General features: G+C 41.1%; 2 protein-coding genes across 2 annotated transcripts; both read left to right on the forward strand.

The window, feature by feature from the left end:
• Positions 1 to 4,328: 4,328 nt before the first annotated feature.
• ldlra (low density lipoprotein receptor a) lies at positions 4,329 to 13,165 on the forward strand (the record flags this gene model as incomplete). Its single annotated transcript, XM_083896524.1, has 18 exons — positions 4,329 to 4,386; positions 7,356 to 7,481; positions 7,567 to 7,692; positions 8,598 to 8,978; positions 9,214 to 9,336; positions 9,438 to 9,560; positions 9,689 to 9,808; positions 10,041 to 10,169; positions 10,429 to 10,600; positions 10,692 to 10,919; positions 11,015 to 11,133; positions 11,249 to 11,388; positions 11,489 to 11,630; positions 11,918 to 12,061; positions 12,180 to 12,449; positions 12,543 to 12,623; positions 12,714 to 12,877; positions 13,112 to 13,165. 18 exons carry the CDS (start codon positions 4,329 to 4,331, stop codon positions 13,163 to 13,165), a joined length of 2,700 nt encoding a protein of 899 aa, XP_083752650.1.
• Positions 13,166 to 19,758: 6,593 nt separating this feature from the next.
• On the forward strand, positions 19,759 to 26,650 carry kri1 (KRI1 homolog). Its single transcript, XM_083897111.1, has 18 exons — positions 19,759 to 19,912; positions 20,027 to 20,103; positions 20,198 to 20,300; positions 20,402 to 20,501; positions 21,303 to 21,360; positions 21,460 to 21,509; positions 21,588 to 21,690; positions 21,770 to 21,847; positions 21,928 to 22,037; positions 22,135 to 22,363; positions 22,530 to 22,700; positions 23,837 to 23,909; positions 24,146 to 24,261; positions 24,385 to 24,547; positions 25,029 to 25,159; positions 25,531 to 25,595; positions 25,802 to 25,897; positions 26,002 to 26,650. The coding sequence occupies exons 1-18, from the start codon at positions 19,828 to 19,830 to the stop codon at positions 26,519 to 26,521; spliced, it is 2,328 nt and encodes a 775-aa protein (XP_083753237.1). The 5' UTR covers positions 19,759 to 19,827; the 3' UTR covers positions 26,522 to 26,650.

Consider the following 26,650-nt stretch of genomic DNA (forward strand, 5'->3'; position numbering starts at 1 on the left):
AGTAGGTAGAAGTATGACTGAAAACACAGAAGAAGAAGAGCCAACAAAAAGTTTCAGGAGTGAATTCTAATTTTTCGGCACTGCTGGTGTATACACACAAATACTTCCTCTGTCAGGTCTGATAGTATTGCTGGACAGAGTCACTTAGAAATGTCCTTATTTTTGAAGGAAAAGCACTTTTTTTCAATGAATATAACATTAAATGAATCAGAAATACACTCTATACATTGTTAATGTGGTAAACGACTATTCTAGCTGCAAACGTCTGGTTTTTAATGGAATATGTACATAGGTGTATAGAGGCCCATTTCCTGTGTTCTAATGGTACTTTGTGTTTGCTAATGGCGTTAGAAGACTATTGGATGATTAGAAAACCCTTGAAAACCCTTGTGCAATGATGTTAGCACAGTTGAAAACAGGTTTGCTTGTTCTTTGAATCATTATTTCTAATCTTTCAATGTCTTGACTATATTTTCTATTCATTTTGCAACTCTTTTGATGAATAAAAGTGTGACTTTTTATGGAAAACACCAAATAATTGTATAGGTGACCCCAAACCTTTGAACGGTAGTGTACATTAACTAGAGTATTCAGCCTCTCATCAGCAGGACCCAGTTTTAGTAAGAGGCCTGACTCGTCCCTGTCAGCTCTTATTAAATGCAGAGGCGATGTACAGTGGAGTTAGGAGAGGGGAGGCCTCTCTTTCTGTGTGTGTGTGTGTGTGTGTGTGTGTGTGTCTGACAAAAGTGTGTCATGTAAAGTTCATGGCTTTGTTGTTCAATAGAGGGGGAGGAAGCGAATTTGCTCATGTGAATGCTTTGTAGTTGTTTGTAACATTCATTCACAAAGTCAATGTTATTAATAACCAAAACTTCTACTTAAGTGCAGTATTTCAGTAAATGTATATTTCTATATTACAGATTTAATTGAAAGTGACTTCGTTTTAAATAGATAAAGTGGTAGAAGATGACTGAAGGAAGTCACACGACCTTTAAAGTGCAGAAAACTGTCTTTCTCTCATCCCATCACAGAGAGTGAAATGATGTAATGATGCAAAATAATCTGAGCCTTCAGATTTGTCTTGTGGCTCTTTGCAAAGGGTCCAACTCTACAGGAACTACAGGGAAACCACAATAAAATAACCTCAAGCATGTGCAGGAATGCAAAAAGAGTGTGAATAATGTAAGTAATGCATGACTTAAAGGTGCATTATGTAATAAATCTAAAGCAACTGGCCGTAAAATCCTCCTAATATGTCACAGAGACTCAGGAATAATGTTCATATAACAAAATATCTGCATATATATGACAAAATATTTGCATTAAAATAAATATTTTGCAGACTGCAAATCATGTTTATGTTTTGAAATCACGTTTTGGCATGTGGCGCCACCTTCTGTCGTCTACCAGTCATTGCAGTCAGTAGAGTCTCAGCTGCCGAGCAACCGCGGGTTGCCAGTTGAGCGTCTGAGCTACAATGGCGATGGAGAAAAAACGAAAAACCTAAAAGACCTCGGTATTTTGAATTTGGGCGTAGTAACTGTTTTTGGCCACATTCTTACATATGGCGCCTTTAAGCAGTATCTACATGTGTCTCATATACTGTAAAGGTACATTTCCTCCATATTGTTGCTCCTTCTTAGCTCTTCATACTCAGTCACTGGCCTTGTTCCTTCTCCTTCCACTCGTAGCTTATACTCCAGACTATAGTTCCTGCTGCTAACACTAAACCCAGGGTTTGTTTTCACTGTAAAGACCGGACGCTCACGTGTTTCTTCGAAACGTGTGTGCATGCGTTTACCTGTTTTCACCGTTTCACCGAAGGCCACGTGTGACGAAACACACGGGTTAATAAAAGTTATACAGGAGGCTATCTGTGTCACCTGGACGTGTGACCCTTCCTGCGATAGTGACGGGGTCAATGTATGCACTCGGCAACTTGACAAGTTTTCCTCGTAAAGCTTGTTGTTTTCCAACCTGTGTCAACATTTAATCCTATGGATCCGTGTTCAGAGAAACATCTGTGTCTGACGTACAGACCCATTTTTTTGTTGTTGTGTTTTCCTCTTCGCTCCACGCGCTCTCTCTCTCTCTCTCTCCGCTTGGTTCAAGGTTGTTGTGGTTGAGCTTTTATCTCTCTCCCTGTGCTTTATCGCCACCTCTGTGCAGGTAAATCTGGTCGTAAAACTCTCGTCATATTATGTGGAGTCTCACACGAGTCGAGACTTTGAACTTGTTTGATTTCACCTCCTCAAACCTCCTCTCGGGAAGTGATAGCAGGATAATGACTTTACAGCCTGAGGTGAAAGATATTATTACGACTCAGGGGGACATTAAAGGAGGCTTTTTTCTTCTCCAGTGTGATGTGTACATGATATTTTTGTTGATTTGGTATCAATTGAATAAGGAATTTTGGACTTAAATCGTGTCGATTGGGCACTTTTTGTTCACTTAAACAAAACATTTTGTAGTTTAAGTTAACATCAGTGTCTTAAAGGTCACATAAAGTGGTCCTGTTGCACATAAATGTTAGTTATGGAGGTCTACTTACATATATTAACATGCTTTTATGGTCAAAAACCTCCTAGTTTCTGTAAACTAACCGATAGAAATCCTCTTTTATGAAAGTGTTTTTCAGCCGCGATGTTTCAGAGTGAACTCACCCCCAGAAGACAGAGTCTTGTGATTGGCCAATACTATCCAGCACATCCGTTCTCAGAAGCGCAGCGCCCCCCTCTGGAACGGCGGATGCACTGCTCCTCATTATCAAAACATTGTTTTAACAGTGTTTAAAAATAGCTTTGTCACGACTCCCCGCCACAGTCCCTTTTATGACTTTAAACCGGAGTCAGACCCAGAGTCAGAAGACACTGTTGCTCGTGAAACACCTCCACAACGGACGTTATTCTTCTTCTGCGGTTCAATGTACGCAACCGGATGTGCCCGGACTAGTGCCCGGAGCAGGACGATCGGTTGTTCAGGAGAACCGCTGCTTACGTAACTATTACGGGATTTTCAGTGATCTCGTTGAGCCCCGAGATTACAATAAAACACAACGTTCTCAGCAATGGCTGAACTGTTTGTTACGAACCGTCAGGGCTTAATAAACAAGGTAATGACGCAGATACACACCAAAAAAAACAGCGATAATAGGAACTTCCGGTCTAGTTCCGCTTTAAAGGGTCTATTTTCACTCATTTTACCCCCATTTGGTCAAATCAAGAATACCCTTAAAATCATTATGATGCTTCTGTTTGTTTGATTCACATTTGATTTGATCAGCTCTTTTACTCACAGTAAAGAGCAAGTGTAGAGCTTTTATTTTCTCGGCAGGAAGTGACGTTGACGTCAATTCTATTAATTCTATTTACAAACCCAACTTCCTCTGTTGTTGCTGGAATGAGACTTGTCTAATGATTGAATAACACATTTATCTATGGAAATTAGTTAAAAAAACAACTGTATTTTTTTGCGGTGAAGTGGCCCTTTAATTTAGGGGTAAGATTAGGGCATTAGAGGCAACTTTCAAAGGCAAACTGGTTGGTTTTTAACATTATTTTTACCAAATAAAGTTGTACTTTTAGAGGAAAAGAAAGAAAATATATGTACTTTTTCTTTTGGAGATGAAGAAAATAACATTTAAGAACTATATTGTTGTTGTTGTTGTTGTTTGGTGGATTTTAAAGTCCAAAATTTCAGGGGAAAATTTAACATTTTATATATTTTCAACGGTCAGCGTATATTAGAATAGAATATGAAATAGACCTTTATTATCATTAAGAATAAGATGATGAAGCAACTCTGATCAGTGCATATTTAAAGAGGGCCCCTGAGTAAATCACAACCAGGTCTCCCAAATTCCTGGCCACACCCCTGTGTGGGGGTTTGTCTTTAGGGAATAGAAACCACTGTGTCCAAATATACTGCACGTGCATCGCTCACTGAAAGGGTTAAAACTCATAGTAAAAAAAAAAACAAAAAAAAAAACATCTTCACTGAGCTCCACCCCCCACCAATTGTTGAGGCCGTGCGACTCAGAAATCACACCACTGCTGCAGGCCCCGCCCCCTCCCCCTTCTGGGGCCCCCGTGGGTCCCACCCACCCGTGGACCACATTGAAATGGGTCTGATGTTGTCAAACATTACAGTGAGCAGAGCATCCCCTCTTTAGACCCTCGGGCAGCAGCAGCAGCTGTAGTGAGCTTCAGAAAAGCAGTATTATTATTATTATTATTATTATTGTTATTATTATTATTATTATTTATAATATAGTGACAGAGTTTTATTTCAAACAATCTGCAGAAAACCAACAGGGTTGTGTGTAAACCATGGGACGGCTGTGTTACACGCCCCTGCTGCTTCTCATCTCCTCTTTCTATCAGACAAGTAAGTTCACACTTTTCAATTGTTTTGAAATATAGAGCAAAATCTCTAATCTCTAATCTGTGTTAAACATAAACAAAAAATAATGTTATTCTCCAGCCATATATAGTATGTTTATACTTTAACTTATACAGTATTTCGGGCTGAATGTAGGTCACAGAAATAAGAATTCCATTTAAAATCTTAAAGTCTTTAATCACATCCTGTGTGTTTTTAATGGTCTCCATTATTCAACAATAATAATAATAATAACGATCGTTTTATTCTCACTGTACGGCTTCTGAATGAAGCTGTGTTGTTGTTGCTTTTCATATCCTGCCGCTCCTCTCTGCAGCGCCAATGAGCTTTGAGCTCAATGTATGTAATGTGTGTGTGTGTGTGTGTATATGTGTGTGTTCTTGTATTAGTGTCTTTGTGCGGACCAAAAAAAAGTGAGGACATTTTGGCAGATTTTTTTTTGAAGGTTAAGACTTGGTTTTAGAGTTAGGGTAAGGGTTAAAGCGATGTTTGATAGGGTTTAGATTAAGATAATAATATGTCTATGAGTGTCCTCGCTACAAATGTAGAACAAGCATGTGTGTGTGTGTGTGTGTGTGTGTGTGAAAGATGTTCCTGAAAAGCCGTTTTTTAAGCTGCTGCCATTCACAATGAGGCACCTGTATTTAAATAACTGTAGAAAACATTGGCGGGCATATGGATGAATAAATAAATGAATGAATGAATGAATGCTTTTGTGGTGACATATGAGCACATCACAATTTTCCCGTCAACATGATGCAACATCCCAGCCTGCGCGTGAATTTTCTTTTACCTGAAACGCCCTCTGCTCTGCTCTGCTCTGCCTGTGGGAGACTGTGGGAGTGGGCCGCCATTCAAGAACCCGTCCTCCAATACAAACACTGACTTTTTGTCTCGACCGCAGCGCAGCATTCCTTCGCTTTTCGATTGTACACTTTAGATGTCAGACCTGTTCCTGGTGTTGTGTTGGTTTTTCTGAGAAATGGTGTGTGTGTGTGTGTGTGGTGGAGGGAACGTGTTGGAACTGGTCGCCAGTGTCACCGAACTTCATCTCCACACCGGCAGCTATGTGTCGACTGTGTCCCCCCCCCCCCCCCCATGTTGTGAAATAGTTGTCTTTCGACCATGATTGGACCGACACGTTTGTTAATGTTTATGATGAATAAATCAAAGAATAGGTGACAGAACATGAGGAAGAGGAGGACAGACGTTATTTATCAAAGCACTGATTGAACCCCGATCGATAAAGATGACATTTAGTCCAGTTTGTGTCTCTCGGACTGAACTTTAAGCCTCCTGAGTAAATAACCAGCATGAACTTGTGTGTCGGGGGTTTTGTGTCCTGAAGTTCAGGGAATTTGAGTTGATCTGTTAGATTAAAAAAAAAAAAAAAACAATCACAGCGTTCGTAAAAAAAAAGGAAAAGTTTGACCTTCTTTTTTTTTTTTTTATTACTCACCAGGATATAGTATTATGACCGGGGATCAGTAATGCATGGAGTCATAAAGAAATAACTGTGTTAATGATCAACAAAGTGACTGTAGCCATATAAAATACTACACTCTGAGAAATAAAAGTGCTAAGTAGAACCATATAAGGTTCTTCGGCTTGTCCTCATAGGAGAACCCTACCTGGAACCCTTTTGGAGGGTTCCACCAAGAACCCTTTTAAAACCCTTTATTCAGGAAAGGGGTTTTAAAGGGTTCTCTGGATCAAAATGGTTCTTACTGGAACCATTTGTGTTACCAAGAACCCTTGAAAAACCCTTTCTTCTGGAAATGGTTCCAGGGAGAACCTCAGCCCTTGCCGAAGAACCCTTTTGGAACCCTTGTTTCTAAGAGTGTACAACAGAGGCTGAAGTTTATTGAAACACAGCTGCTACTGAAGCGTCAACCATGAGTGGAATCTGAACCAGATGTTTAACTTTTCCCAGAAGCCATTACAGGGATACATCATATATCAATCTGTATAGGTCACCAAACATAGGAAAATAATAAGACTTGAGCAAAAATGTCAATTGAACTTCAGCCTGAAATGCAGTGAAGCTCTAAATTCATGTAGTAGTTAAACAGGAACAGGTGGTCGTCCGAGGCTTTGATGACCAGCTGCAGGAGGAATGGCTTTGAGTAGCTTTTAAATAAGTGATATAATGAACCGTCTAATTGGTTCTACAAGTTCAGTCGCTTAATGGGGATTGTTAAAGATAGGGGTCGCTATAAATGCTGGAAAAAATGACATTTCCCTTGTTGTTCATGAACTTGTCATAAACGCAGCTCAGGCTGCTGCTGCTTACACAGGCGCTGCAACTATGTCAGTGGTTTAACTAGCGGTTTAACCATTTATCTGCCCTGTTTAAACAAGCAGAAACATGCACGTGTGTGTTTGTACATGTGTGTGTCATGCTCAAGAGTATAAACCTCCCAAGTCCAGAGCTCCTGTGGCAGCATGTTTATAACCATCAGTGATGAAACCTGAGTGAGGACGCTGAGATCGCCGCCGTGAAAGCAACATTTAAGAATGGAGTTTTGTCTTTTAGCGTGTGAAGCGACGTCTTTACTCGATCCTGACGCCAGGAGGACGCGGATCACAGAAACGATAACCGAGCAAAAACAAAAAGCTGCTGACAGAATACAAAAACAGCTTTCTATAAAATAAGATTAACTCAATAAAGCGGGCGTCTTGTTTGGCGTTGGGTGTTTTGGTTTGTGGAAATAATGACCTTTTCCTTCAACCTTCTTCAGCTTCTTCCAAAATCAGCCAGTATCTAATTGTTGTGATAAATGTCAGATTGAATTAAAGGTGAAGAAACCCGTAAATAGACTTTTAAAAAAAAAACCTAATGAATGAAACTATACTGTGAACATATTGTTTTTTAATTCTCAGTGACTTTATATGTCCAGATTGTTGATTTAGCCTGTAAAGCTGAACCGTGCGTTTCTACCTGTCTGTCATAGATGCATGGACAGCATGTGGAAATGAGCAGTTCCAGTGTGGAAATTGGAAATGCGTCCCGTTCACCTGGGTGTGTGACGGCATGGACGACTGTGGCGACGGCACGGATGAACTTCCTGCTACCTGTTGTGAGTACGACGTGCTGTTTTAACATCAGTATGGACAATGCCGTCACTCTTTCAATAACCATTTCTCTGTATATTCCACTTTCAGTGGCTAAAACGTGTAAGCCAACGGAATTCAGCTGCCTGGACCGTCTTAACGGGTGCATACCCAGCGGATGGCGCTGTGATGGGCAAGCTGACTGTCAGAATGGAGCCGATGAAGACAGCACCTGTGGTGAGTCTGAACTAGGGATCAGACAACATATGACAAAAACACTGAACCCTAACCCTAACCCTAACCCTAATTCTAACCCAAGAAGTTGATGGTGGTGAATTTCCATCATTTTGGTCATCATGAATGTAAAAAAAGTCTTAATATTGCTCATTGGTCATGGAATATTATACTCTTAGAAATAAAAGTGCTAAGTAGAATGCTATAAGGTTCTTCGGCTTGTCCGCATAGGAGAACCCTTTTTATAAAGGTTCCACCTGGAACCCTTAGTGTTACCAAGAACCCTTTTAAAACCCATTATTCAGGAAATGGGTTTTAAATTGTTCTCTGGATCAAAATGGTTCTTACTGGAACCATTAGTGTTACCAAGAACCCTTGAAAAAAAAAAACGGTTCCAGGTAGAACCTCAGCCCTTGTAGAAGAACACTTTTGGAACCCTTATGTCCATTATGTGTCCGTAGCAATGCTTTTGTAATATTACAACATGTTTTTCAACGCACACAAATGACCATACACTCTTAGAAATAAGGGTTCCAAAAGGGTCCTTCTACAAGGGCTGAGCTTCTACCTGGAACCATTTGCTTCTGAAAAACCCTTTCCTGAATAAAGGGTCTTTCAAGGGTTCTTGGTAACACTAATGGTTCCAGTAAGAACCATTTTGATCCAGAGAACCCTTTAAAAGCCCTTTCCTGAATAAAGGGTTTTAATAGGGTTCTTTGCGGAACCCTCCAAAAGGGTTCCTGGTGGAACCTTTATAAAAAGGTTCTACCTGGAGCCAAAAAGGGTTTTCCTATGAGGACAAGCTGAAGAACCTTATATGGTTCTACTTAGCACTTTTATTTCTAAGAGTGTATCTGTGCACATCTTCTGTCCTGCTCTTCATTCCTCTGTCACATCTACTCTCCCAGGGCCAAAGCAGTGCTCAAGCGACGAGTTCCGCTGCAGGAACGGCCAGTGCTTGTCCGCGTCCTTTGTGTGCGACGACGAGCCGGACTGCGACGACCGCAGCGACGAGGACTCCTGTCCGCCCGTCACCTGCAGCGCTTCGGCCTTTCAGTGCAACAACAGTGCTTGCGTGCCGCGCCTGTGGGCCTGCGACGGTGACTCCGACTGCTCGGACGGCTCGGACGAGTGGCCTCAGAACTGCGGCACGAAGGCACAGCCCACCGCGGCCACTCATCAGTGCTCCTCGCTGGAGTTCCACTGTGGCAGCGGGGAGTGCATTCATGGGAACTGGAGGTGCGACGGAGGAGCTGACTGCCTCGATCGATCGGATGAAGCCAACTGTGGTAAGACTGACTACAACACTCTGACTGATACAGATATCACAACTTTTTTTCCATCATGACACCAATATCAGTCCAGTACCTAGTGATACCAAACCACTTCAGAAACATAATGCAGAATTTGCTTTTCTTGCTCACGTTCTGATCCTGAAACAGTTCTCTCAGCCGATCTTTGATGACACTGATTCATTACCTCTTGTTCCCACATTCTGAATTTACGTCTCTTTCCTCCCTTCAGCTCGTCAGACTTGTCGTCCTGATGAGTTTGAATGCGGCGATGGAACTTGCATCCACGGTAGCCGCCAGTGCAACCAACACTTCGACTGCAAGGACAGGAGTGATGAAGCCGGCTGTGTCAATGGTAAAAATCAGTAAAACCTGGTTACTGGCGGCCAAATGTGTTGTTAAGACTTTGTTGGCTGATCCTCTGACTTTTTTTTTTAATCATTTGTCACGCAAAAGCAACCCACTGTGATGGCCCGACCAGGTTCAAGTGCCGCACCGGGGAGTGCATCAGTATGGACAGCGTGTGCAACAACCATCGTGATTGTAGGGATTGGTCCGATGAGCCTCTTCGAGAATGTGGTGAGTACAGAGCCCCCCCCCCCGCCCCCCTCATTTATAACTGTCTGGCTAATTACTACGTTCGTGTGTTAAATGAGAGAGTGCAGCACCAGAAACCAAGCTATATCCTCCTCTTCTCCCCACTATAGGCCTTAATGAGTGCCTGTTCAGCAACGGCGGCTGCTCTCATGTCTGCAAAGACCTGAAAATCGGCTACGAGTGCCTGTGCCCTGCTGGATTCAGGCTGGTTGACCAAAAACGATGTGAAGGTAACGGCCTCCCACACAGCTGCAGTCTGAAATAGTCAAATATGGATGTGCATGATCGTGCTGATGTGAACTTTAAATTGTGTCTGTTTACTCGGACCATTCCACCAAGTGTCCTCTCAGATAAAACGGAATACAATGTCCCACAATGACTCAGCGTTGTTCTGTTTGCTGACACTGTTTCAGTGTGTTTTATATCATTCTAACCGACCTTTGTCCTTCTCAACGAACGAAGATATTGACGAGTGCGTCGTCAACATCGACGTCTGCAGCCAAATCTGCATCAACCAGGTCGGCGGTTACAAATGCGAATGTGAGGAAGGTTACCAGATTGACCCGTCCACCAAAGCCTGCAAGGCCATCGGTAAATATGTTCTTTCCAGAGTGTTTGTTTTACCGTTATGCAAGGGTTAGATATCGAATAGCCTTGAGATATATTACTCTAAATTTCATGCCAAAAGTTCTTAGTGTGGGCCAGACTGACACATGATAACTCGCTATTAAAGGCTGTCTAGTATTGATTCTGATTAAACTATTATTTTGCCAGATAAGTAGGGTTTATCCCTTAAAGTTTGAGTTAAACATGCAAACCAGCAACTCATGTTTACTCTCCTTGTTTACAGGTACAGTAGCCTACCTTTTCTTTACTAACCGTCATGAGGTTCGAAAGATGACCCTGGACAAAAGCGAGTACTCCAGAGTGATCCCCCGTCTGAAGAACGTCGTCGCTTTGGACGTCAACATGGCCACCAAAGACATCTACTGGTCGGACATCTCTCAGAAGAAAATCTACAGGTGAGTTATCGGGATGAGAATGATCAGAACGATTGGAGACACCAATGTTTCCTTAAAATCACGTTTACTGACAAAAGCTCTCTCAAACCAGAGCTCAGATGGACTCCGCCGAAGACTCAACTCAGCACAGCGTAGTGATCGGCAATGACATCGATGCTCCCGAAGGCCTCGCCTATGACTGGATCCACGGTAACCTGTATTGGACTGACAGCATTCGCGGCACTATCTCCGTAGTCACTGCCGATGGTCACCGTCGCAAAACTCTCTTCCACCAAGACCTCTTGAAACCTCGTGCGATCGTGGTCGACCCCCACAGCAAGTAAGTCTTGTGGTCCTAAAATAAAGTACTGTAGCGTAGACTACATCGTTTCTAAAGATCTAATTTAATTTACTATATTTACCCCCAACCCACAGCTTTATCTACTGGACAGACTGGGGAAGTCCAGCAAAGATCGAAAGGAGTGGTCTTAACGGAGGAGACCGCACTGCTCTGGTCACTGACAACATTGAGTGGCCTAACGGAATTACAATCGGTAAGCGTCAGCATTCACGTCTCTCTGGTTTCAGGGATTTTGAATCTATTCATATGGATTCATATCAGTGTGACCTGTGTTGACCCCCACTCTGACCCATCTGCTTCCTCCGCAGACCTGTTGAACCAGCGCCTCTACTGGGTGGACTCTAAGCTGCACTCCCTCTCCAGTATCGACGTGCAGGGTGGCGGTCGGCGCACGCTCATCATCGACGAACACAAGCTGGCTCACCCACTGGGACTCACTGTGTTTGAGGTACCTATTTCACCATCCGATAACCTACAGTAGATTCACTGCACACGCCGCTCCCCGATTTCAATGTTAAAGCATTGTGGTGTTTATTTGTGTGTCTTAGGAGAGAGTTTTCTGGACGGACGTCAGCAACAATGCCATCCTCAGTGCAAACATGCTGACGGGTGATGACATTACACCAGTGGCAGAGCACCTATCGTCACCAGAAGACATTGTTCTCTACCACAACCTCAAACAACCTTCAGGTAAGAGATGGTATTACCATTTAAAACATGTGGTGGGTTTAGTTGGTCATGTAAAACCATGGTCACTCAGGTTATTAATTCCATCTCAATCAACCAGTCAAAATACTTCATGTTTGCATGCTAAGCTAAGCTAACCGGCTCTTTGGTGGAAAGCTAATTGGCTAGTTGATTTAGCATATTTTCAAAATTATTGATATATTGCTGTGCTATAATGACATTGGAAATGTGTTGTAAAATGTGTGAAACTGTTGAATTCAATCAAATTTATACTCTTGTTTTTATTTCAGGGAGGAACTGGTGTGAGGTGTCCAATGGTGGCTGTGAATTTATGTGTCTGGCTGCTCCTCAAGTGGGCAGACATCCTCCCAAATACACCTGTGTCTGTCCAGATGACATGATGCTAGCCGGTGACATGAGGACATGTGTGCCTGGTGTGTAAATTATCAAGAAGACATTTACAAAATCATATTGTAATTATTGCTTTCTCTTAAATTGCTTAAACTATACCAGTTCAAGAAGTCTTTCTTTCTGTTTCTTGTGCTCCACCAGCTGTGCCAACATCCGCAGCGCCCGTGCAACCTCAAAATCCTACCGACGCCCCTCGTCTTCCAACAGCGCCACCTAGGACCACAGCCAGGACTGTCCCCAAACCCCGGATCCATACCAGTATCACAGTTCCTACTGTAAACACCAAGCCAGCGCTACGCACCGTCAAGCCTCTGCTCAGGATCAGCACACCGAAACCAAGCACCCCTTCACCGCAGCCAGTCATACCAATGATTTCCAAGACCACCACAAACGCTCCGACTACCTCTCCGGGTATGTGCCGTCATGGCGTTCGATTATTAATTGCACAAACTCCACTGTGAAACTACTTACACGGATCACTAACTGTGTTTACTTTAACATCAGGTGACAAACATGGATTTGTTGGAGCCATGCCTAACACTGCCTCCACCACGCCGATAGCCCTGTACATTGTTGTACCTCTGGGTGAGTAGATTTGGTAGCTTCTGTGTACATTATACACACATACATTCTAATAACCTGAAATACTAACATCCGTCTGTTTTCCTGATGCAGCAATCATTTGTCTGGTGGTTGTTGGTGGCCTGCTGCTGTGGAGGAACTACAGGCTGAAGAATACCAACACTATTCACTTTGACAACCCAGTCTACCAGAAAACTACTGAGGACCAAGTGCACATTTGCAGGAGCCACAGTCTTGATGGTTACTCTTACCCAAAAGTGAGTCTCGACTAACCTGCTTAGATCTCTACTACCTGTTTAACCTCAGTAATCAGTCTATTGTGGAGCGTGGTATACCTAACGTAGACCTCAGGCCTAACACTAGAAATTTGAAAACTCCAGTGCTCGTCTGGAAGATGAATTCTGGAGTGTCCATATTTCTGTTCAATCCAGCTACTAAACTACAGAATATGTTTTGTCTGACATATTTTTTATTACTTGCTGTGTTTCCAGAGACATGTTCTTCTAAACGAAGAAGCAGACAATCCCACCTTCACAGAGAACTGAGAAATACCGTCACGGTGAGAAGAGAAGAGTGTCAACGATAAGCTAACTTAGACCTTAGTCCTTTCCTGTTCTTTTTTTTACCTCACTCGGCACAATGCTTATGGAAGTCAAAGCCAATATGAGACAAACTTGAACCACTATATCCTCACAGACAAACACGTTGTCTACAATAGTATACATTTTGGGGGGGAAGTGAGCTCTTTTAGCACAGTTAGCACAGCAGCAATTGTGACATGTCTTAGCAGGAAAAGCACTGAGCACATTGACAGCGGCTTTCAGCTGTCAATGTGATTACTTACACCTGTGCTTTCCCTACCAGACAAAATGGCTGCTGTTCAAAGGGCTCTTACACATAGCTTCTTGGCTCAGAAGGAAGCGACTGACCGACCACCAGCAGCAGTTAGCTTAAACAGAAAACAGCTACCACAGCTTTGTCCACAGTTAAAAGACTTCCTTGTAGGTGTTATAACAAAAATAATGTTGACTTTTTCATAAGAACAAATGAGGTGAGAATCTTAGTTGAAGGCCAACACAGGGGTCCCGTGGTGAGCATTGGTGCTTTGCTAGCAGAAAGGTTCTCTGTTCAAAGGACAACACAGCACAACAGCCATTTTGTTTTAGCCAAGTGTTTAGCAGTGAAATCACAGGTGTTACCGATCACATTAACGATGGCTTAGTCACAACTAGTGAACCAATGGAATTTGGTCAATAATGAAACATTAATTTCATTGTTTACATGTGTGATTTTTTCCCTGTTGTGATCCATTGGAAGCTAAATGGGATGAATGTTTTCCCACAGTCTAAAAACATTCAGATTTGGGGAATCAGGCAAATTTGACGCTCTAAATTGACCATATGTGTGACCCTGTGATCCTCATGTTGAGGGTAAAGCGGTAGAAGATGGATGAATGTGACTGTGTTTGGCCTCTCATTATTATAATTATTGAGCCAGTATCACCATGATTGTTGATGCACAGAAATGTGAGTAGAACCAATTTTTAAGTTGGCAGAAAAGTGCTAAATAATATGTCACACTTTGTACACATTTTGTACACTTGAAATAGGAAACTTGCAGCTGATTCTGGGGCTGATTTAAAGGTGCATTATGTAATAAATCTAAAGCAACTGGCCATAAAATCCTCCTAATATGTCATAGAGACTCAGAAATAATGTTCATATAACAAACTGAACTCACCAACAACAACAGTACAGACAAAATATTCACATTAAAAAATATATATTTTGCAGACTGCAAATCATGTTTATGTTTTGAAATCATGTTTTGGCGTGTGGCGCCACCTACCGCCGTCTACCAATCATTGCAGTCAGTAGAGTCTCAGCTGCCGAGCAACCACGGGTTGCCAGTTACGTCAGAAAACAAACCCTTAAAGACCTCTGTATTTTTGAATTGGAATTTAGTAACCGTTTTTGGCCACATTCTTACATATGGCACCTTTAAACCTGACCTTTCAGTCGAGTGAATGTGAGGATACATCATCATGTGTGACCTCAGAAAGTCTGATAGCCTCAGTGTGCCTTAAATACTGTACTCTGACCGCCTTCGCATTTCTTTTTCCACAATATGTCTTTTTATGTTGATCTGAATTGGCCCCAGTGTCTGTGAGCAGCTGTGCGAAGCTTCACAGTTTTCTCCGAAAACTTCTGTTTTGTTATTGGCCGTCTGTACACAGGAGAGGCATTTCTTAAACCCCCCCCACGGGTGCCTCTCAGGAGGTCCAGTGCATTCCTCAGTCACGTGTGACCAGTGGAGGCCTGGTCTACAGCACTGTACTGTGCCACGTGTATATATTTACATCCTCCCTCAACACCAGGGCTGCCTTGTTCCAGCATTCCTGACAAAAGGGAAGCGATTGCTGCTCGTAAAAGCAGAGTTCTCAGCCAGCTAATTTATTTGTATTGATAAATGTGTTGTCGAAATCTGCATAAAATCGATGCGTCTGCCTGTTTACATTGGATTTGTTTAAGGGATGCGGCAGCGCTGCATGCAGGTGAAGTTCCGCCCCAACAAAGATTATTATTATTTCAATGATCGCTCTGATGCTTTTTGTTAGAGCAACTGATCCCTAAGTGCTTTTCTAAAAAAAAGAAAAAGAAAAAACTGAACACATTCAAATTCATTGTTCACTGAGCAGATTAAGTGTAAATATAATGTGCATAATTGTAAATATTTGTTCTTTGCATTCTGTTGGTAATGGTGTCATTGTTTTAGTGTTTGTTGTTGTAAATTTTAAACATTTGCTGTACATGAATAAATGATTCTATTTATTATAGAACGAAGACTCGCCTCTTTTTTTTAAAAAAATGCATCAATTGAGACAGTTTGTTATACATTTAACACAATTGTGTTAAATTTGCTCCTTACATTCAACTTTAAGTGAAATGATGAATATCGTAATATGATCATTTCTTAGTTTTTGCAATTAATTATAGTTCTTTCAACATTTTATTTAGTAGCCATTTTGACTCACTATTTATCACATTGAACTAATTTAATTTGAGCTATTCTAATGATTGTGAATTGTTTTCCATACTTTGTCCTTAACTAAGTCATTTTTTTGTAAATGTATTCTTCATCTTTAGCGATTTAAGTGCAGTATTATGTCTTATTTTATGTTGTTTAACCATTAAAGTTTGCTTTAGCTTCAACTAAGTCAAATAAAAATCAAATATTCATCCTTCAGATGAAATATTTCGGTCTTTTGTTTGTTTCTTCACATCCATTTCCTTTTGGATCGGTTAAGTTGACCTAAGTCCACTTGTTTTTCAAGCTTTTCTCTCCCACTCCCTGTTTTTTCATTCATTTATTTTATTTATTTGTGTATCTTGCCCTTGATACAAAGTTAAAAACACTACAATCCACTATCTCTGTGTTCCTGGCTCCAATTCAGATCGACGTTTATGAAAAATGTGTGTGTCCGACGGTTTAATGGCTTTGTCTGTATGCACACATGGCTGAAAATGTGAAGAGTGAAGGGGGGTTTGCTCCTTTTCCTCTCTCCCCTTTTTTCTTCTTTTTTTTTTCTTGGGGGCTGGCTGTGGCTGTGTTTAGTTCCGTGGAATGCTGGGCTTTATTCCTGGAAAGCGTCACCGTGAAACAAATGCAGAGTTTCTTAGAAGTCCTCCCACATGGTGAGCTCACATGTCGGGAAAATAACACCCCTGTGTGTGTGTGCACATGGTATTAATGGATTTGATAGCACACTGGGAATAGACGGTTATACAGTAGAGTAATGTATTATATTGTGCAAAAGACTGAGGCCACAATTAACCACTAACTTTGCTGTGACCTTACTGATTTTATACCTGACAAATGTGGTTATCTTTGGCATTTAGATCTTTTTTTTAGAGCAGCCATTTTCTACGTTAACCCTTTAAGGTATGCACCAATAAAAAAGCAAAGGAAAATTATTTATTTGCATTTTTTATTATTTCATTTTATTTCCTTATGATAACAATAATGACAATCAATATACTTTTTTTAATTAGACCCTACAGTATTTCAGATACAGGCCTCTACCAAACGGTTGAGACGTCTGTTCATAATAAACCTGGTTTGCTTAAAGTACAACATTCACAAGTCACATTAAGTGAGTTCAGCTTGATGCATTTTTCAATGAGACACAGTGACGTAAAGTGTGGTCAACCAAATGGTTGATTAGTACCTTAAAGGGTTAATTATTAGGACAAACACAGGTTTTCTAATGAAACTAACGAGGTTCCGCTCCATTAAAGGTGCCGTATGTAAGAATGTGGCCAAAAACGGTTACTACACTCAAATTCAAAATACAGAGGTCTTTTAGGTTTAGTTTTCTGACGTAACTGGCAACCCATGGTTGCTCGGCAGCTGAGACTCTACTGACTGCAATGATTGGTAGATGGCGGTAGGTGGCGCCACATGCCAAAAGCATGATTTCAAAACCTAAACATGATTTGCAGTCTGCAAAATATTTCTTATAATGCAAATATTTTGGTTGAACTGTTGTTGTTGGTGAGTTCAGTTTGTTATATGAACATTATTCCTTAGTCTCTGTGACATATGAGGAGGATTTTTAGAAGATAGAAGATAATTACACCAACTACCAGAGAGGAGAATAGAAACAAACACGCTTTATGACCTCAAACATCTGCGCTCAGGTCATGTGTCTCGTGCAAAGAGCAGAAAAGTCAGGGAGAAGAGGCAGTGACGCATTTATAGACGTGTTTGCAAAACACACAGATAAAAAAGACGCACTTTATGCCGACTTTGTGATGTTTTTTATTTTTGTACGTCGAAGCAATGTTTTAAGATTCCCTTGTCCTTTGGCATTGTTTGTATTTGTACACGCGACAGGGGCAAAAAGTCCGTTTTTTAAAGATCTTCATCTGGAAAATCATTAATCATTAATTCAAAGGTCATGTGCACCAGCCCGGGCTGAATCATTCCTGGTACTCCAGGTAGAAGAATGGAGTAGCTGAGGTCATGGAGGGTTTTTTCGAGATGGTTTTGTAAAGACGGCGACTCTTTTCATGTTTTAAGTTCAGAGGGTTGCAGGGGCCGATCGATAAACTGTTGTAGAATTTTATCAATCCTATGTGACCATGTTTAAATTTAGCTGAGGAACAAACAAAATCCTGTTTTTATAACTTAATAAAGACTTTACATCCTCTTAATCAGATAATTTAGAGCTATGATCTCCCAATGGGTGACAATTAGGGATATGAATCTTTGGGTGGCTCACGATTCAATTCGATTCAAAATCAATTCTCGATTCAAACGATTCTCGATTCAAAAATGTATACAATGCATAGTGTGTTAAGGCAAATTATGGCATTTAATAAGCCAGACATACAGTTTGTATAAGATAATGTGATAATGTGATCACATAAAGGCAAAATTAAGACAAAAGTTACTATAAAAACTTACTTACTCTTTAAAAAAATAACTTGCATAAATAAAAGCTTAGGCTAGCTGCCTTTTTCTCCCAGAAGTTACAAAAATAAACTGTATACAAATAACACAAACTGGTGTTTTTTTCAAAATAGAAACTTTTTTTTTTTTTTTAAATAGATTTTTGAAGTTTATGAATCCATTCAGAATCATGGATGATTAGAATCCATTTTTCCCCCACCCCTAGTGACGATACATTAAAGTTATTAGTTTCACATCTGCTGCTTCTGCATGTAAATAGAACGGTGTCGTCGGCGTACAGGTCATTCGTCTCCCAGTGTTTTAACTGACCCACAAATGAAAACACCTCATACAAAAGCGATGTCTGTCCGTGTGTTTTTGTGATCATATTCCACACTCATGTCCCTAAATCAGGTCATGGTTTTGTGTTTACCTCCTGAGGAGAGAGGGCGGCGTATATTATTATTATTATTCTACTGTGGGGGGGCGTTACCATTCTAGACTCAAACCTCTCTGATTGGACGTGACGATGTTCTGTTTCCCGAGCCTCACAGGCCCGCTGCCTCTCTCCTCATGTTAGGTCAACATCCTCTTTCCATAATAAGCCATGACACTGCAAACAGACTTGCTTTATTGATCGCTGATATGTTATTTGCTGAAGCACATTTTAGGGAATAAGACGCCAAAAACAACATGTTTATTTCAATAAAAGAGATCACCAACTCCAAAACACATACACATATTACATGAGAGATTATTCTGTCACCAACGTTAAAATACAGTGGCGTAAATAGGTCGAGCAAAGTCAGCTACAGACTTTTCTCAATAAGATCATTTGCTCTCTCATCATCATCCTCCTCTTCCTCACATATACTTCACACACTGGTATAGTGACATTAGATCAAGATGGAGCAAGAGATGACTGTGTTTATTATCACAGTGGTGCAAGGACCTACTGTTCTAGGAATTATTCAGGCCGAACTTCAGACTATTATTATCATTCCGTGCGCTTTGCGGTCATTTTTGAGGGGGTTAACGTGCATATAAACTCTGGAAACTTGGATGCTCAGACCTGTGCGGTTGCACCAGGGCTCTATGGCGCCCCTCTAAGGTGAATTGCGGATGGATTCAAGCCAAAACTAAGTTGCATTGAATTTCACAAAACTTGGTGGATACATGTTATAGCCCAAGACGAAAAAAAAGTCAATTAGGACCATGGCCTCAACTCAACAGGAAGGCGGCCATTTTGAATTTAGTGTCCATCTTGGCCAATCGCAAGGGCTATTTGTTTCATTTTCTACAAACTCTGATCAGTATATATATATATATATATATACATATATATATACTTATATATGTATATATATATATTGTATCAGAGATGTACAATAGTACAGTATTTCTGATTTTCCTTGAGAACCTTGAGCACCTTTAGCTCCTCATTAAACTATTATTAACAGTTTCCATTATTAAATCTAATCTAATAAACTATTATTAAAAGTTAATTAATTTCGGGCCACAAATAAACAGCTATAACCTTCGTGTGAAACGTGAGGACTTCTGCTGCTGTATAAGATTATAATTGTTCTTATCACGCCCCCTACTGGACAACATGTGTAAAACTCTGATTTGTGCACCGGAAACCACGTGACTCAGCGCTTCACATGCCGTGTGTCCTGCATCCGGAATGGTCACCTATCGTCCGTGTGTAGTTTACGTTTAAGTTTAAAAGCTTTCTACTTTAATTGAAATCATGTCCGACAAAGGGGAGTTGAAAATAAACCAACAGTTTTCGCAGAAATATGATAAATACAGACAGAAGGAAGAGCTACAGCGGCGTAAGTAATCCACTGCTAGCCTCCATGCTAACACGACAACGTGGGAAGTGACGCCAGTGGTTGTTTTCAATGTCTTGGTTTTTTGTGTGTTATTGTCACGTTTTGCTGGTGCAGTGAAGGATCGATACGGAGACCGAACAGGTGACAGCGACTCTGAGACCTCCGAGTCCAGCTCTGACGACAGTGAAGTGGTCAGTGTCGACGCTCCTTCTCGATTCATCCTGTGTCCTCGCATAATAACTGTGTCTCTGAAGCGTGTGTGTGACGTCATGTGTTTGCCCTCAGGAGCTCGACCCTGCGGTTGAACGAGACTTTTACAGAACCCTGTCACTGCTGAAGAGGAAAGACCCGAGGATTTACCAGAAAGATGCCACGTTTTTCTCCGAAGGTGATTCAACAAGTACAGTCTCTGGTGTTGCTTTCACTGACTGTGGGACTTGTGTGTGTGTGGCTTCTAAACAAAAGGTCTAAAAGTGTTGTTGTTTTCAGGTGCATCCACCAGCGATGAGAAGCCTTCAACTTCAAAGAAAGCAGTGAAGCCCATGTATCTCAAGGACTATGAACGTAAAGTGATACTGGAGAGGGAAGGGTGAGTGATCTGTCTCTCTATCAGAGTTATAGAATAACTATTCACATCATTCAAGATTCAAGTGTTTATTGTCATATACACAGTTAAGAAACATGTTTCCCTGTACAATGAGATTCTACCAGCATACAGTAGAAAATAAATAATATTATGAATGGTATATAAATATGCATAGACATCTAAAGATAAATAATATATATATATATATATATATATATATAAAATACACTACTCACAAAAAGCTAGGGATATTTGACAACATCCATATGAAAAGTTCATGCTACAGTGGTATTCTACCACTGAACAGTTGGACATGTGCATTCAAAAGTTTAGAGAAAGGTTATAGTGCATTTTAGGTGCATTCTGAAATTGAATACAAATCACTTACTTTTTGTGAGTAGTGTATGCAGTGTTATGTCTTATTTTAACATTGCGGAATTCAAAACGTCTGCTGTTTTCTGCTATGTTATAGACAAAACTGCTTCTTCATAAGCTGAGTATTAGATTATATTTTCATCTCTGTGTTTGTCTGGAACTGTTGATGTTTATTTCTCAGCATTTAAACAATGTTTTTTCCACCTGTGAGGGCACAGGATAGTACTGAATTGTGTTGAATTTAATGTACATTTTCATGACTATGCAAGAAGCTTATTGTCAGCAATTATTTTGAAATACGTATAGCTTGTATTTTACCTGTATTTACCTGTAAGTACAATGTATTTGGGCATCATACAACAGTGCTCTTTGAGGTGCAGGTAAATTTGAGTGCGACTCTCAGACAGAGCTATAACTTTTATCTTACAGAAAATTTGAAGATGATGATGAAGAGAGCGACAGTGAAGAGGCTTTTCAGCGACGAGAGGTAGACTGTGCTGTGTAATTCTGTTTTCATGGAAACCTGGAGCTTCTCACCTATAACGGCTGTTTTAACAATCATATTTTTATTTCCCCCCCACAACAGAGAGCGGCCTCACCAAGCTACATTCAAGAGCAGAAGGAGCTGAAACAAAGGTATGTCTAAACATTGACGTGAAAGGCTCAGGCAGTTTCACTTGCAGTCTATTGACCGTAAACAAAATCTGTCGCCAGCTTCCAGAAGTTTGTTCAGGACAGCGATGAGGAGGATGAAGGCAGTGACGAGGCTGAAGGAATCAAGCTGCTCACCAGGAGAATCAAAACACAGGACGAGAAGGTCGGTTTATGCTCCTCCCTTTTTTGAAATACTGTGCTATAGCAGCTTTAGATGTCAGTATTAACTGATCTCTTTTTAGGATAAAGAAGAGGCAGATTATGTGGATTGGCTGAAAGGCCAGACTGAGCTTGAGGGTCCAGAGGAGGTGAAGGACATGGTGAGTGTCTGTATATCGACTGAGGGTGTGAGAGGGAGCATCCTGGAACATAAATTAATCACTTGTTTTTGTTGACACAGCAATGCTTGAAGGATTACTGGAATGACCCACAGCTGGATGAGAAGGAGTGCTTCCTGAGAGATTATGTCCTCAACAAGGGCTACGTAGATGGAGATGGCAATGTTGAACGGTACTTCCTTCCTGTCTTGATATTGATTTTTTCCTCCTTGAGCTGTGTAAAGTGAAACGTGCGTCTGAACAATGAATTGTTCTGCCGTGTCGTGCAGGATCCCAACCTACGACGAGGTGGTCCAGGATGACGTGGACGACTCCGAGTCGGAAGGGGAGACTTTCTTGGAACGGCAGGAGAACTTTGAAAAGAGCTACAACTTCCGCTTCGAAGAACCCGACGCGCAGAAGATCAAGACCTACCCTCGCAAGATCGCCACCTCTGTTCGCTCTAAAGATGACGGCAGAATACTCAAAAGGCAGGAAGTGAAAGAAAGGAAGCAAAAGGTAAACAAACATTTCATCCCTGGATATAAACGCTTTTCTGTTATCAAAGGTCATCTGCCAAGTTTGAAGTAGTAAGACCTGTTGGACAATTATTGAATGAATGAATGAATTGATGTCTATCCTGACACATTAGCTAATGCAAACCTCTGTCTCATAACTCCTCCAGGAGAAAGAGCAGAAGCAGGAGCAACTCAAACAGCTGAAGAACCTCAAGCGCAACGAGATCATGGAGAAGCTGAAAAAGCTCCAGGAGCTGACGGGCAACGAGCAGCTCGCCTTCAGCCAGATGGACCTGGAGGGAGAATTTGATCCGAAGCAACACGACCAGCTCATGCAGGTGGGTGGACATCCATCTATCGTCTGCCTTTTTAGCCAACACATGAGGGTCAAAGGTCACTGGAGCCAGCTTACACAGGGCGAAAGGCGGGGTACATCCTGGACAGGTTGGAAAGGGACAGTTGGATGTAGATTAATGTGAAGGACGTTTTGACAGTCTGATCCATCAGAGGGAACCCTCCTTCTGACTCTTTGGCTCAACAACACAGGGCTAAAAGTTAAATAAAAATGTAACGCTGTTAGAGCTGAAACAATTCATCTTTTTTTTTTATAATCGATTAATTGATTTGAAGCTTTTTCATGATTAAAACAAGGTTTCTGATTGTTTTAGCTTCTCAAATGTGAATATTTTCTTTGTTTCTTTGCTCCACATAACAAAGAAATAATTAAAACTGAGTCATTTTGGTCTGTGGACAAAACGAGACATTCGAGAACATTTCCATTTCCAGGTTTGACAAACATTGACATTTAAAAAAAAAAAAAAAAAACATTTTCTGACATTTTATTGACCAAACGATTAATCTGGAAAATAATCCACACATTAATTGATTACAGAAATAATCTTCATTTGCAGCTCTAACAGCTATGACTCAATTCCTGCTCTAGCACCTACACGCAATGCAAGTCGTGTGTCCCAAACAAATAATTGAAATAATTAAATTACTTGGAAATGACTCTTCACATTCACCCAGAGTTTCTGCTCTTAAAGCTACAGCTTGGTTATTGGTTAAGGTTGTCACTTTGCTGGTCAAAGTTATCCATGGTTGATTTTCATGCAAAAATAAGCAATTTTTTTTACTTTCCCCTGAGCTCACACAGAGGAATGTGTCTGGTCTGAACCTCGGGTCAGTTTTCCCGCTAGTAAACACCAACTTTTTGAGCAGCACAAGCAAGCACTGTGGTAATGACTCATTTGGCTGATTGAACACAGGTGTCTGCTGTGATGATGCCAACCAGCTCACAGGTGTTCTCTCTCTGTGTCCTGTTAAATCTGACTCATCAGTTCAGGTTCAGCTCCCTTTTAATTCACAGCTCCAGATCTAAAACACTTGATAATATGCTAATTTTAGTGCCCTTTACCAACTACACAGGAGTTTTCCACAGTCAGTGACGTCGCTTTCTACGTTGTCTTTGCAGAAATTCTTTGGAGATGAATATTACGGAGGGGAAGAAGAAGGAAAGCCTCAGTTTGATGATGATGATGATGAAGGTAAGAAGTGTTTCCATCACCATCACCTGTTACGGACATTTTGCAGTGAGCACTGGATTAAGAATACATTCTCATTGACGAGATGTAGCTCAATGTTGAAGGCTTTTTCTGGACCTTTCCATCTGAGTTAAAGTTTGTTGCTATTTTTTTATTTTCTAGTTTTAGTAGCAGCTTTGAGAGGAATTGTTCTTTCTAAAATGCTAACTTGACTAATGGCTTATGTGTGTGTGCTACAGAGCATTGGAACTGGGACACATGGACAGGAGTTAAACAACAGGAAGACTTTGAAGAAGACTACGGTGGAGAAGGACATGAAACCTCTCAGCCACACTGCGACGATGAAAACTTTGTTGTGAGTCATTTTGCTTAAAATTGCTGTTTTGATCCGCTCAGCTGATCCTCTCTATGATGTTTTTTTTTTTTGATAATGGTGAGGAGAAACTCACTGACTCATGTTTTTATCCTGCTGAGACAGATGGATGCAGACTATGACCCCAACCAGCACATGGCCTCAAAGAAACAGAAGAAAAAGGACAGGAAGAAGTTGAAGAAGGAGGATTTACCACAGATGGGCAAAAAGAAAAAGAAGTCTCACTTTGCTCAGGTCATCACCCAAAACAAGCCTGTGTTTGATCCTCGTAAGTGTCAATAAACCCATCTATGTAGGGTCTAACATGCACTACTCACAAAAAGTTAATGCTATAGTGATGTTCTACTGTGAAAGCAGGGCATTTAAGTAGAAGGATGCAATGGTAATTTCTTTATCTCAAACAAGAGCTAACAGTGGTGGCAATACCACAACAAAACATCTCAATGTCTGAATAACGATCAATTTTAAAGTGTTGTCTTGGTCTCATGATGACAACATTTTAAAATCATGATGAAGACGACTGTTTGAATACAAATTGTCATTGCACCAGAACTTTTAGTGGTTCAATAATAACAATTGAACCACTACATCAGACGGTTGTTGTGATTTGTGCAGCATGTTATTCAATAAGAACTGAACATTGAACATGTTTAGAGTTCACCTAAAGGTTATAGTGCATTTTAGTTGCATCTACTACTTAGTAGTGCATCTACTACTTCTGTAGTCCAACTCCAGTCTTTGTCTTCTAGAGGAGAAGAGCTTTGAGCAGTACCTGGACGAGTACTACAAGCTGGACTACGAGGACATAATCGACGACCTCCCGTGCAGGTTTCGCTACAGACAGGTTCTCGCCAACGACTTTGGTCTGACCACTGACGAGGTGAGGGACGGCAACAAAATGACACATTTCTTTTTATTTCTAATTTACTCCAGTCTCCTGTACACAGCGTCATGTTTAGAAATCAGCCCTGTTGTGCCCAACAACCGTTATTAAGATTTGAACAGTTAATTGTTTGAAAAGGAAATGAGGAATTAACAATGTTAGACTTGCTGTTGGTTGAAATGCTGCAGTGATGAGCCTTGATGTGACTGATCTGGTATTGCTTCCCTCTGGGGAAAGCTCTGACCAGGGAATGATCTGAACTTAATCTTCTCTCTGAGCAGAACTCTGTGATTAGATAACCTGATTGTTGAAAAAGAAAATGACCATTTTGATTCTATACTAATGACCGATTCTGATTATTTCCTCAGGTTTTAAATGCAAACGACAAAGAGTTGAACCAATGGTGCTCTCTGAAGAAGACGTGCATGTTCAGGTACTAGCTCTAATTGGCTAATTTCTCGCCTCAAATGATCTTAAAACTGTGTTCCGGGAAATAGAACCCTCCTTGAGGGTTCTCCGTGGTTACGCAGTTGCATAACGCATTACGTAGATGTATAATGTGGCCTTTAATATGATGCTCTTTATCTTGTATCTGAACTTCACTTCTCAGAATGACATCTTTTTGTTTCCTGCTCTTAGATCTGACAATGAAGAGAAGTGCGATTTGAAAAACTATAAAATCAAGGCCCAGAATGAAAGGAAGAAGAGGGAAATCCTGAGCTCTGTATATACTGAGTGAGTATAACGCAAAACAAACTAATTAGTCATGCCCCTTCTAATAATGAATCTTCCTTTACAGTTGAAATGTGTCACAATTCCTAACTGAATTTCATCTACAGGGACGAGAAAGAGATACCAGGTGCCAAAAACAAGGTGGGGAAGAAGAGAGATCGTCTGAAGGATGCAGAGAAACAAGACAAAGGAACAGATGATGATGATGATGATGATGAGGCAGGCATCATGGACTCTCCAGATGAGACCCTTACTCGGGCTCTAAGAGAGGCAGGAGACGACACGGAGGAAGAGGAAGAGATTCTAATACCCAAGAAAAAGATGAAGAAGGAGGAGGAGGAACCACAGGAGTCAGCAGACAATGCAGAGGTGAAAAAGGTGGCCGAGGTGAAAAAGGTGGCTGAGAGGGCAAGCTGGTCCAAGAAGAAACACAATCGTTCAGGCGGACGCCTCATATCAGGAACCATGGGGGTGAAAATAGGCGGACGGGAGTTCAGTCGACATAGACTGAAGGCCTACGGTCTGAACCCCAAGAGGCTGTACTTCAGACAGATGGGCAGACAGAGGAGAAAAGATCAGGAAAAGAGCGAGAAGCAGAAAAAAAAGAACGAGACCAAGTCGAGCTGAGCTCACCCACTGTCACAATTATGTAATTGTATAATAAATGAATACATATTTAGCCTCACCTTAACATTTCAGCAAAAATATTGACCATGGCATGTTAAAAGTACAGCGTTCTCCTGCTGTATTCATTCT

This window comes from Microchirus variegatus (genome assembly GCF_963457635.1).
Source record: "Microchirus variegatus genome assembly, chromosome: 10".
Taxonomy (NCBI): domain Eukaryota; kingdom Metazoa; phylum Chordata; class Actinopteri; order Pleuronectiformes; family Soleidae; genus Microchirus; species Microchirus variegatus.